General features: G+C 38.1%; 1 protein-coding gene across 1 annotated transcript in view; it reads left to right on the forward strand.

Moving 5' to 3' along the window:
* The window catches only part of LOC126003806 (myb/SANT-like DNA-binding domain-containing protein 3), a 180,070-nt gene that overhangs the window by 163,857 nt on the left and 2,995 nt on the right, over positions 1-13,218 (forward strand). Inside the window, exons 8-9 of the mRNA XM_049770165.1 lie at positions 537-660; positions 10,610-10,768. Of these exons, the coding sequence (XP_049626122.1) occupies positions 537-660; positions 10,610-10,768 (283 nt within the window). The remainder of the gene's footprint in view (positions 1-536; positions 661-10,609; positions 10,769-13,218) is intronic.

Genomic DNA, 13,218 nt, shown 5'->3' on the forward strand with positions numbered 1-13,218 from the left:
GGAATCAAACCCAGGTTCGTCCTGGGTTGACCCCTTGCAAGGCAAATGCTCTACCGCTGTGCTATCTCTCCGGTCTTCATTAGCAGTTTTTTTTTTTTTTGTTTTTTGATTTTGGGTCACATCCGGCAGCACTTAGGGGTTACTCCTGGCTCTACGCTCAGAAATCGCTCCTGGCAGGCTTGGGGGACCATATGGGATGCCAGGATTTGAACCACTGACCTTCTGCATGAAAGGCAAACGCCTTACCTCCATGCTATCTCTCTGGCCCTAAGTTTTTTTTTTTTTTAAACAAATAAGTCAGTAGTAGCTCATAGTGCTCACACACCATGCAAATATTTATAAATACTATGAACCTTAACATTCTACCTTCTGTTTGTGGCATTCAGGACCTTGGTTCTTCTTCATCTTATAACTGACATATTCCCTTTTTAAATACCCAGTAATGTCTGAATTATTTGCTATCACATAATTTTTGAAAAGTTCATTTTTCACATTTCTTTTTACTACTCTCTGACCTGGTTTTGTGTTCTTTTAAGATGCTAGTGATCAAGGAGAGGATGTTTATATGGGAAACCATATGCCTTGCCCTGAAAACCTTAATGGTTACTGTATCCATGGAAAATGTGAATTCATCTATTCAACTCAGAAGGCTTCATGCAGGTAAGTCTAGATCAGAGGTGAGAATTTTCTCCATCACTGGCCACAGATCTAGAGAAGATAGTAAAATGAAAAATAAACTATCAACAAAAAGTCATACTTCTTTGTAGTTAATTTTTAAAAATAGCAGCATTGGAGCCAGCGTGATAGCACAGTAGTTAAAGTGCTTGATTTGCATGCAGTTGACTTGGGTTTCAACCCCAGCATCCCATACGGTCTACCTGAGCACTGCCATGAGTAATTCATGAGTGCAGAGCCAGGAGTAACTCCTGAGCACCACCAGATATAATCCAACCCCTCCCACCCCCCCAAAAAAAGAGAGGCAGCATCAGGGGAAAAAAAGGACAGGTGATACCAAAAACGTTAATTTTAATATTTTAAAATAATAGACTATTCAATTTTATTTTTTTTTTTGTCTTTTAGGCTACACTTAAAGGTGCTCAGGAATAATTCCTGGTGGTCTTGGGGGACCATATGGGTGCTGGGGATTAAATCTGGGTCTTATGTACAAGACAGATGCCCTACTCACTATACTATCACTCCAGCTCCTGTTACATATTTTTTAATCCAAAAAGAAATGTGTCTTATTCTAATACTATTTTGGCTTATGGGTAGCTTATGGGATAATCTATATATCAAAAGTGGTTGAAGGATTTAAATACACATTAAGATCATAGACTATGCAACACAAATAAAATATATCGTACTTTGAATTTCTTTTTTTTTTTTTTTTTTTTTGTTTTTTGGGCCACACCCGGCGGTGCTCAGGGGTTACTCCTGGCTGTCTGCTCAGAAATAGCTCCTGGCAGGCACGGGGGACCAATGGGACACCGGGATTCGAACCAGCCACCTTAGGTCCTGGATCGGCTGCTTGCAAGGCAAACGCCGTTGTGCTATCTCTCTGGGTCCGTACTTTGGATTTCTAAAAATTATTGGGTGGTGATGTAGAAGCAGGTGTGAGATGAAAACTGTAGTTCTTCAGTGCTGATTCCAGCATTGTTTAAACTCAGCAGCAGGTTAGAGATGGAATTAAGACCTAACTTGAGTTCAGATTTTCTGCTCCTTAACCTAAAAATCTTAGTGCATTTTGCTGTTTTATGTCTATTTACACCACTTTTACTGTGACCCATAGCTCAGCCTCTACCTCCAAATTTCTTAGTTGGCTCTAATCTTTCCACATGAGGATAAAGCTGTCATTCTTTTTTTTTTTTTGTTTTTGTTTTTTGGGCCACACCCGGCGGTGCTCAGGGGTTACTCCTGGCTGTCTGCTCAGAAATAGCTCCTGGCAGGCACGGGGGACCATATGGGACACCGGGATTCGAACCAACCACCTTTGGTCCTGGATTGGCTGCTTGCAAGGCAAACGCCGCTGTGCTATCTCTCCGGGCCAAAGCTGTCATTCTTACATCTGCAGGTAGGCCAGAATCCTTTTGTTGTTGTAATAAGGAGGAATAGTGTATCCTCTTTTGTTCTGTCTACCTAGAATAAACCTTTTCCTCCAAGAAGTGAGAGAAAACTATTAGAGATCTCCTTGATCCCTTTACTTGTCAGATTTTTGTTGTGGGACCACTAGGACCACATCTGCTGGTGGAGATATAATTGAGGAGCAGATGGACCTGTTGATTGAATCCAGGGTCTCATGACATGCAAGACATGTGTACTATCAGTTTGGATAAATCCCTGGCTCAAACTTTGATTAGCCCACCCCTTCATTCAAGGTCTCGTTTTCTTTTTTCCTTTTTTTTTTTTTTTTTTGTTGTTGTTGTTGTGTGTTTTTTGTTTTTTGTTTTCAGCCACACCTGGTGACCGGTATTGCTCAGGGGTTACTCCTTTACTCCTGGCTATGCGCTCAGAAATCGCTTCTGGCTTGGGGGATCATATGGGATGCTAGGGGATCAAACCATGGTTCGTCCTAGCCTAGCACACATAAGGCGCCATGGCTCCAGCCCCCAGGTCTCATTTTCTTTTCTTTTCTTTTCTTTTTTTTTTTTTTTTTTTGGTTTTTGGGCCACACCCAGCGGTGCTCAGGGGTTACTCCTGGCTGTCTGCTCAGAAATAGCTCCTGGCAGGCACGGGGTCCTGGATCGGCTGCTTGCAAGGCAAACACCGCTGTGCTATCTCTCCGGGCCCTCATTTTCTGAAAGGTTTAACTACCCTTTCCTCCTTTGGTAAGCATTAAAAAAGCGCAGCTTAAAAACGACAGGAGACTAGTTTATGTTTGTTTGCTTTTGCACCAATACCTTATAATGCTTGGAGGCTATTCCCAGTTCAGTGTCCAGTCGTTGTGTCCAGCAATAATAGGGAACCTTGTAGTGCTGCTGAAGATCAAACCCAGGGATCAGAAAGCATGAATGGGGTTAGAGCAATAGGAGCAATAGCACAGCAGGTAGGGCGTGTTTGCCTCCCATGCGGCTGATGTGGATTTGGTCCCTGGAATCCCATAGAGTCCCCTACTGTGCCAGGAATAATTCCTGACTTTAGAGTCATTTGATGATTAATAATATAATACCATCTCAACAACAGAGATGCATTTCTGTCTTTTTTTGTTGTGAATGCTGGGGGATCCTCCCAACCATTGCTCACATGTGTGTGTGTGGGGGGGGGGGGTGTTTGCTGCCACTCTGGGTAATACTGTACTTGTTCAATATTTGGACCTGGTTATGTGGTGCTTCCTGACTTGGTACTAGAGTGGAGAGGTGGAGGCAATATTGTACTAAGGATTGAATACAGGACCTCAGGACACATAACATGTGCCCCAGTTCTTTGAATGTTTTCCCTGCTACTTAGAATTTTTTTTTAATGCTAAAGAAACTCTTCAGTACACTTAGAACTCCTAAAAAGTAGGTGGGTTTTTTAGTGGTGGTAAGAGGCTTTATAAATATTTATATGTGTCTACAAAAATCAGGTCACAATACAAATTGCATTTTCACTGTAGGTTGGCATGTTCAGTTTAGTAATAGGCAGGAGAAGAACTCCTGTTAGCACTTTCCGATGATTAGGTTAGCTTTCTAGCTCTATCCTACCATCAATATCTTTATATCTACTTGGCTCTGGGATCTCAAATTTAATCCTGGCACAGGATTTAGGGATCTTGCTTTCCAAAAGACCCATACAATCTGCTGGAGGACATTGGTAAATTGTAAGCAGTTAAAATATCACAAAAAATACTCCCATACACTGCACAAAGTGATTTTGGACTTACAATAAGGCATTTTTATTTGATAAAATAAGCACCACACCTAGTGGTGCTTAGGGCTTAATTCTGGCTCTGTGTTCAGCTCTGGAGGGATCAAGGAAATATATGGTGTGCTGGGGATCAAACCTGGGTCAGCTGTGTGCAAGGCAAATATTCTTCCTGCTGTATTATCATCTGGGCCCAAGGCAAAGCATTTTAACATGAAAGGATGATGGGGCTATCAGTTGAAGAAGGAATATTTACATAATCCTGGGAACTGGTCTTCCATCTACTTTAAATAGTTTGCTAGTATTTTAGGGCTTGGGGCCACACTCTAGCTATCCAGAAAGCTTTTATATCTATCTATCTATCTATCTATCTATCTATCTATCTATCTATCTATCTATCTATCTATCTATCTATCTATCTATCTATCATCTATCTATCTATTTACACTCTAGCTATCCAGAAAGCTTTTATATCTATCTATTTATCTATCTATCATCTATCTATCTATCTATCTATCTATCTATCTATCTATCTATCTGTCTGTCTATCTGTCTATCTATTTATTATTTTAAAGTCAGTGTGTTAAGAATTTAAATAAGGAAATTACAAAATGTGATTATAGCCAGGAGGTAGCTCAAAACAATAGAGCATGTATTTTGTATGTTAGGCCCATGGATTCAATCTCTGATACTGTATGGTCCTATGAGCACCATTGGGCATGTTCTTCCCTCTCCCTAAAGCCTCCAAAAGGAAAAAAAATGTGATCTGTTTTGAAATCTAACGGACTGGCTTTGTGGAAAAAAGATGAAAAGACAAATTCATGTTATTATATTAAGGCTGAGCCTAAGCAAAGTAAAGGAAATGTAGTGGTACTGAGATTAGCCAAAGAATTGCAGAGGAAAGGAAGGTAGGTAGCTGATTTAATAGGATTTGGATCTAGTTTGAAAACTTGTTCTTTTGGTGCCATATACAACTGTGTTCGTGGCTTATTCTTGGCAGGGTTCATGTGGTTCTAGGAAATGAATCCTGGTTTTTCATATATATAAGCAAGTACCTTATCTACTGTTCTCTCTCTTAACTTTATTCATTTATTCACTTCTTTTTACACACACATTTTTTTTGGCCACATCCAGAATTGCTCAGGATTTACTCCTGGCTCTGCACACAGGAATTACTCCTAGTGAGTTTGGGGGACCATATAGGATGCTGGGGATTGAACCTGGGTCTCAGCTATACAACAAATGCCTTGCCCACTGTACTGTCTCCTCAATCCCATCTTTTACTTATCTACTATTTTTTTTTAAATTGAGTCATCATGAATTACAAAGTTATTCATGACTGAGTTTCAGGAAAAATCATTTATGATTGAGATTCACTGTTTTAACACCAATTCACCAATATCTGCTTCTTTCCTAATCTCCCAAACTACCTCTATGGCAGGTTCTTTTTCTCCTTTTAGGCACTGTAGTTTACGAGGCTATCACTAAGATGGTATGAGGCTTTACCACTTTACCTCTTTTCAGCACCCAATCCTGGTTCAGAGTGACCACTTTTTTCTATCATTGTCATTGCATTATCTCCCTGCCCCCTGGAATCCAATTGTATATAAGGGTGGGAATGTGAGGGTTGGCAGAGGATGATGGGAAGGGAGTGCCAAGAGGGTGTTCAGAGTTTCAGGCGATGGCAGAACATAGTAGGAAATACCAATGGGAAGATAGAAGAGTTTTAGAGGGAATTTCTGTTTAATAGGCTTAGTGTCATATATCTGTGGATGTCTATCAAGCTACTGCATATGTTTTGATTTTAGAATTTCTAGCTTATTCCTTCTAGTCTATATCCACCTCACAGTCCTGCTAGAACACTAGTCCTCCAATTTATTGATACTGTTGGCTTTTCAGTCTCACACTCTTCAAATAACTTCATTCTTTTCCTACTCAGCTTCTATTCCACAATCTGACATTATAGTTCTTTTCTAGTTTTATCATTTTCCCTCATCTATACTCATATAAATAAGTGGTTGGTGTTGAAAAATACTTGGCTCACCAACATTTCTATTTGTAAATCTCAAAGCAGGTTTTCCATGCAGCCAGACTGTCATTCTTAAGTGATATTCATTCTTTTTCTTCTTGGATGCTAGCTTTCTACCTTTTCAGATGTTCAAAGTCTTTTACATCTTCATTCTTGGTTGATGATCTTTATTTCCAAGTTAATTGAGAAACTTTGAAGCAAAATAGAAAGTTGGATTTCACATTTTTATGGTCACTGACAAGCTGTTCTCCCTTTTTACTGTGACTGTATTTATTTTGTTCTGTTCTCATTAAATATATATAATTAATTATATATACATATATATATACACATACATACATATATATATATTCATTCTCTTGGGGAAAAAGCCATTTTCTTATTTGCTCTAACCCTGTTTCTTATGAAGTAGTTGTCTCTCTTTTTTTTTTTCGGCCACACCCGTTTGATGCTCAGGGGTTACTCCTGGCTAAGTGCTCAGAAATTGCCCCTGGCTTGGGGGGACCATATGGGACACTGGGGGATCGAACCGTGGTCCTTCCTTGGCTAGCGCTTGCAAGGCAGACACCTTACCTCTAGCACCACCTCACTGGCCCTATGAAGTTGTCTCTTGATCTAGTTTTTTTCTCTTTCCTTGCTTGAACCTACTCTCATAGTCTTTTGACCCCAACCCCATATGGAAGTGGCAGTTGTTGCTGCTCAATGCAGTTGTCTTTTCTTTTGAACAGTCCCATCTCTCCAGCCCTCCCATACCATTTTCATGCATTGCTTAGCATCTCAAGCCCAGCCAGAACCTAAGCTGATCTCCCTTCTCTGATCCTGCTCCATCTGTCAGCCTCTCATTCTCATTTGATGCCAATTCTATCTTTTTAATTACTTAGACAAGATACCTCTGATACATTTTTGACTTTCCTCTTATACCCCGTCTCTGTTTAGTTGTGAAATACTGTTACTTTGATCTAACTCACAATATGTCCAAAATTATATTATTTTTCACCTTCACAACTGCTGTATTTAGTCCATGCCACCACACCCGCTCTCTAACTTCATTGCATTACAGCATTCCCCATTTTGCACTGTATCCAGAGTGAACCTTTAAGCTGAAAGTCAGTTTGTGTCATTCGTCTGCTAAACCCTTTAGTTGCTCTTGCATCTCATCCATGTTCCTTTTGCATTTGCCCAATTCTCTCGCCCATTCTATTCCAGTACCATACAGTCTTCCACCACCACTGGAATGGTCCCTGAGCACAGAGCTAGTTGTGCCCTCCTCCCAAAATAATAATACTATTAAATTGCAGTTTTCTTCTGTCCCATACCTAGTAATTTGCCTTAGCATTCTTTTAAGGTACATAATCACCTAATATAATTTACATATTATATTTATTGATCATCTCTCCCTCCCTTAGAGTATGAACAAACCAGGAATCTTTATCTGTTTTGCTCAGTGAAGTATCACAAATGCCCCTTATAATGCCTGACATATATACTCAGTAAACTGGTAGATGAGAGAATAAATAAGCCTTTGGGGCTATGGATGTGAATGATATTACTATGAAGGAATGTGTAGGGTGAAAGAACAGACAGCAGAGGGCCAAATACTTGTTTGTCTTTAATCAACAATGAGAGAAGTGATAACCTAGAAATTAATATTCCAGATATCTGCAGAGGATAACCCAAAAGCCAGTTGAAAGAAAAAATATTCAGAGAAGGTTGCCTGAACAATTTATGGCCTATATATACTTTTTAATATTCTGATTTTTATCTTTGGATTAAATTTAACTATCAGGGAGCTGCATATCTAGGACATGGTAATTACTTCTGGTGGAACTATTTTTTATTTTACAGATCTTTGATTCTTGGCCATTAGCCTATCATAAATAATATTAAAAACCCATGAGATTTTTTTCTTATATTGTTGAAATTATTATTACAGCTGTATTGTTGAAGATGTTACCTGTATCAAAAAGTTGTCCTTTTCATTGAGGATGGGGTGGTGAGGCAGAAAGATAGTACAACTGGTAGGGTAAATACAGTTGAGCTCAGAGGCAAGACTAAGCCCCAAGCATTGCTGGGTGTGTATATATATATATATATACATACACACACATAAGTTTTTACATTTATTCAGGATTGTGTAAATAGCACCCCATTTTTAGAATATTTTTTTCTCTTAAGATCAAACTCCCTCCATGTCCTTTAGCTCTTACTCCTAAATCTCACCATGCTACTCAGCCCTAGACATCTCCTAGTCTGTTTTTAAAATTGCCTTATCATGGACATCATAAAGTTTTTATATATATATATATATATATATATTTATATATATATTTACATGGAATCATAAAGTTTGCTGGCATCTCTAACTTCTTTCAGTTAGCATAATTTTTTTCAAGATTTATCTCTATTATATCATATGTTTTTACTTTATTTATTTTTATGACTGAGTAATTGAATTGATGCCATCTCATTTTAAAACCATCCATAAGTTGATTAATTATATTCTACTATTTGGCTATTATGAATGATGCTGTGTGCATATTGTTTGTATTTTGTATGGCCATATTTTTAATTCACTTGGATAAATGCCGAGGGACTTCTGAGTCAAATAGTAATTTTGTATTATACTTTTTAAGGGAACTCCAGATTGTTTTTCAAAGTGATTGTATTTTATTTAAATTCTCTGTAGTAGTCTCCTAACATCTGGCTTTTTAATTCTGGCCATCCTTGTGGGTGTGAAATAATATTTTATTATGGGTCTGATTTGCATTTTCATGATGACTCATGATGTTGAGTGTTTTTTCATGTTGCTCAATTTGTATAATCTTATTTGGAGAATAATAATTTTATTTGTTCAGATCTCTTGCCCATTCTGAAAGGGGGAGAGTGTGTGTCTTTTTGTTAATGAGTGCTAATGGTTCTTTTTATGTTCTATATAAACGTTCATCAGATTCATAAATTGTACTAGTCTGTTCTGTCTTCTTACTTTTTATAGTGCATTAATTACAAAATATTTTGATTTAGTCTATTTTATCATTGTGTTAAGTGTTGTGTCATAGCTGAGTTTTGATGTCATACTTAAGGAATCTGTCTAATCTGAGGTCATGAACGTTTATTTCTTTTATTTTCCCTTACCATTTTTGTAGTTTTAGCTCTTACATTTAGATCTATGGTCTATTTTGAGTTATTGTGTGTTTTTTGAGAGAGGTCTGACTTCATTCTGTTGTATGTGGCTGTCCACTTGTCCCAATAAAACCATTTGTTGAAGAGATTCCCCCCCCCCCCCATTGGATAGTCAGAACCCATGTAAAAATCAATGAGATACAGTTATGTGGGTTTATTTCTGAGCTCTCAATTCATTTCCATGGTCTGTTGTATCTACCTTACTACCTTGTTTTTTTGTCTGCTAGGAAGTTTAGAACCCAGTGTGAAACCTACTGGCAGGTGTCTAGGAACCTCAGGGATGGGATTGTTGGACCCACATCACCCCTGGCTTCTCTGTTTCCCTGCTCCCAGGTTTCTCTGTTGTTGTTGTGTTGTTATGTCTTTGTGGTTAAAATTTTGTAATACTGAAGTGTGGAAACATTAATGAATATATGATCCTTATACTTTGGATGTTTTATTAATATCTGTAGCTGAAGACTGTTTAATTTATACATCTCCTTTCTGTCAGCTAAAAAAAAATCCCGTGAATTTTCTGTTAAATATCTTAAGTGTTTCCTCCCTGTCAAACTATCATCCACTGATGTTGCTTTTTAATTTACTTTTAATTGGAATAAGGCTAATTTCTAGGTTTAGCACTTAATTGACTGCCTGACTCTTTGTCATTAATAACTTATTTTTAACTTCCTCCTGCATCTGAAATGATTATTTATGTACACTGAAAAGTGTCTTGGATATAATTTGATCCTATGTTAAAAATAATGTTTATATGTGTTTATTCAATAATCCTATTTGCAGATGTCAAGTTTATGAATAACATTAATGTAGAAAAGCTCACATTGCCATAATGTTCATCATGAAAAATTCATAATATGAAAAATGGAAAACTGCTAAATGGAAAAGGAATATATATTTTATTAAAAGTCTTAAGTAAAATATATATATATATATCTATTTTTCAGTAAAGTAATAAACTAGAACTTTAAAATTAATGTAAAGCATAAACACTAACACTGAACAATCTCAATAATAAAATGATTAAAATACATAGAAATGAATGTTACATTATTTTAAGTGAAAGACATGAATTAGATATATCAAAAAGAGTATTAGGAAATACACAAGATCATTTTACGCAGATGACGGGAAAGTCTAGTTTTTCTAGTTTTTAAACTAGATTTTTTAGTTTAAATTTTAATATTATTTTGAGTCTTTAAATTTGAAAATCATAAAAATATTTAATTCTCGGCCAGAGCGGTAGTGCTGTGTAGGGCATTTGCCTTACACATAGCTGACCTAGGACGAACCGCAGTTCGATCCCCCGGCATCCTATATGGTCCCCCAAGCCAGGAGTGATTTCTGAGCACATAGCCAGGAATAACCCCTGAGCATCACCGGGTGTGGCCCAAAAACAAAACCCCCCCAAAAATTGTAATACTCACAGGGATATATCATTCTCCCCTCTTTAGTTTTTAAACTAGGTTTCTAGTTTAAATATTAGTATTATTTTGTGTCTTTAAATTTGAAAATTATTAAAATCTGTAATTCTAACAGGAATATATCTTTTTCCCCCTCTTTCAGATGTGAATCTGGTTACACTGGACAGCACTGTGAAAAGACAGACTTTAGTATCCTCTATGTAGTGCCAAGTAGGCAAAAGCTCACTCATGTTCTCATTGCAGCAATTATTGGAGCGGTACAGATTGCCATCATAGTAGCAATTGTCATGTGCATAACAAGGTAGGTAATAACATAAGAAGTACAGAACCTAAATTAGGGGTGGACGATCTGTCAGAAGAAAGAAAAATGTGGTGCCAGACTTCAAATGAAAGGGTCTTTGTGTGATAAGGTGGGGGAGGGGTGGGAGGGAGAGAGAGAGAAAAAAGAGGGACAAGAACTCATTTCTGGGGTTGGAGGTTAATTAGCGCTGCAGGTAGAGGGAGCTCAGTACATACAGCAATTTCGGGATCTTTGAACTGGGCCTCATTTTGAGCACTGTATTTAAAGATAATAAAAATAGATATTTTGATATTTGCACAGAAGAGTCATATAGGCATATTTTAAGTCCTGTCCAATTGTAATATTTTTATGCCCTAAGAAAATTACTGGAATTAAAAAAAAAAGAAAATTACTGGAATAAATAATGACAAGAAAGGGAAAAAATCAAGTTAAAGGTAACTGCTTCTTCTTCTTCTTCTTTTTTTTTTTTGATTTTTGGGCCACACCGGTGCTCAGGTGTTACTCCTGATTGTCTGCTCAGAAATAGCTCCTGGCAGGCACAGGGGACCATATGGGACACCGGGATTCGAACCAACCACCTTAGGTCCTGGATCGGCTGCTTGCAAGGCAAACACCGCTGTGCTATCTCAGTTATCTCAGATAACTGCTTCTTGATATTATCTCAATGTTTTCTCATGTTATAGTTTAATTAATAATGATAAGTTTGTGGTTCAATGGTAGAAGGAATATCTGAAATATGATAAGACCCCAAGTTTGGTCTCTGGCATCAGGAAAATTAAAATTTGTCATTACTAAAATAATTTATTATAAATTTAAGGACACATTTAGAATGCAAATGGTACAGAGTGATTGTGTTTCCAAGCTGGTAGCAAATTAAGTCAGAACTGAACTGGACCTGAGAAAAGTCAAAAGAAAATGCATTGTATTATTGTCTTTGTGCTTCTCAGCCTTTTCTTGCCCACCGTTTTTGCTATGTTCTCTGAGGTTTATTCCAGAAATCCCATAAACATCAAATCTGTATGTTTTGAGATTAGATCATATCAAGAACAGATATTGGCAGGCCATAATGGATTTATGGCTTTTCTATCTAAGGTTTGGATAAAAACCAACCTTTCAGTAGTCTCTGCCATCTGGAGCTGAAATGATAAAAAAAATGCTCGCTGAATAACAGATATTTTTCATAAAAGTCTGGCACTAAAATGGCTGGACTTTATTCCATGGAACAGATGATCTACCCTTAGGCTAAACTACTGAGTACAAGATTGGGCAGTAGAAAGCAGGGGACATATATGTATAAAGATGAATGACAGAAGAAAGAGAAGATAGAAACACAGCAGTAGGGCTGCCTGTGGCTACTCCTTATAGGCTCAAAGGTAAGTTATGTCCCCATGGTCATACTACTGAGCCATAGAGCAACTGGACTTGGATTCACAACTGCCTAATTCCTAAATCATTTATTCCTCTTTTCCCAAAACCATCAAAAGATGGGTCTTTGTGTCATCTTAGGAAATTCATTTGCCAAGTATGATCAGCCCAATGGATCCAGCTCCAAACTTGACTTTGTGGAAATTCGGGGCTGGGGAGTATGGAGGGAGTTGATATAAATAAGATGAATATGAACGTCATTGGAGTATGTGAGGGTGGTATCATTCAGACATTATTAGAGTGTACCAGGGAAAGTGAAAAGAAATGAGGTAAACCGAGGGAAGATTTTTAAGACCACAGTGATCTTTGAGTTCATGGGGTGCCAGAGACAGTGGAACGAAGGTTTGGGTCTAGCACTGTCTATTTAGGGAAGCAGAGAAACAAGTCCTGAGGTGGATGTGCTTTGCCCAAAGTCAGAGATATATTTCCTTTCTGTACATTTATCCAGCTGTAGTCTCAGGTACTCTAATTCTCAGTTACTATATTATATTGACAGGTAATTTTCAAGTTAGTATCTTCCTCCTCCCACCTTCCCCGGTACACCTACCCCTCTACTTCCCTCCTCTTCTGCTTCTCCTCCTCTTCCTCCTCTTTTTCCCTCCCAGTCTCCCCCCCCCCCCCCCCCGCCTTCCTCGTGGCTCTTTGGAGTTATATTCCTGGCTTTGACTTAGAAATTATTCCTGGCAGTTTGGGGATTATATGGAATGCCAGGAATTGAACCCACACATGCCATGTGTAAAGCAAAAACCCTACCACTATTCTATTGCTCTGGGTGCAGTATTTTACCCCAAGTCCATTTGGTGCCTTCACTGACATCTAGACATCACATTCACATTTTTTGGGGGGTGATTAGACTACCTGGGACTGTGCTCAAGGGACTATTCTGTTCTATCTAGTTCAAGCACTAGTTCTGAGCTTGGGGCATCATCTGAGGATTATACAAGTTAGCAGCATGCATGGCATGTGCCTTGCTTCCTGAACTCTCTCTCCAGTCCTATCACATTCAGTTTTTTTGGGGGGAGGGC

The sequence above is a fragment of the Suncus etruscus genome, chromosome 1 (assembly GCF_024139225.1).
Source record: "Suncus etruscus isolate mSunEtr1 chromosome 1, mSunEtr1.pri.cur, whole genome shotgun sequence".
NCBI lineage: Eukaryota > Metazoa > Chordata > Mammalia > Eulipotyphla > Soricidae > Suncus > Suncus etruscus.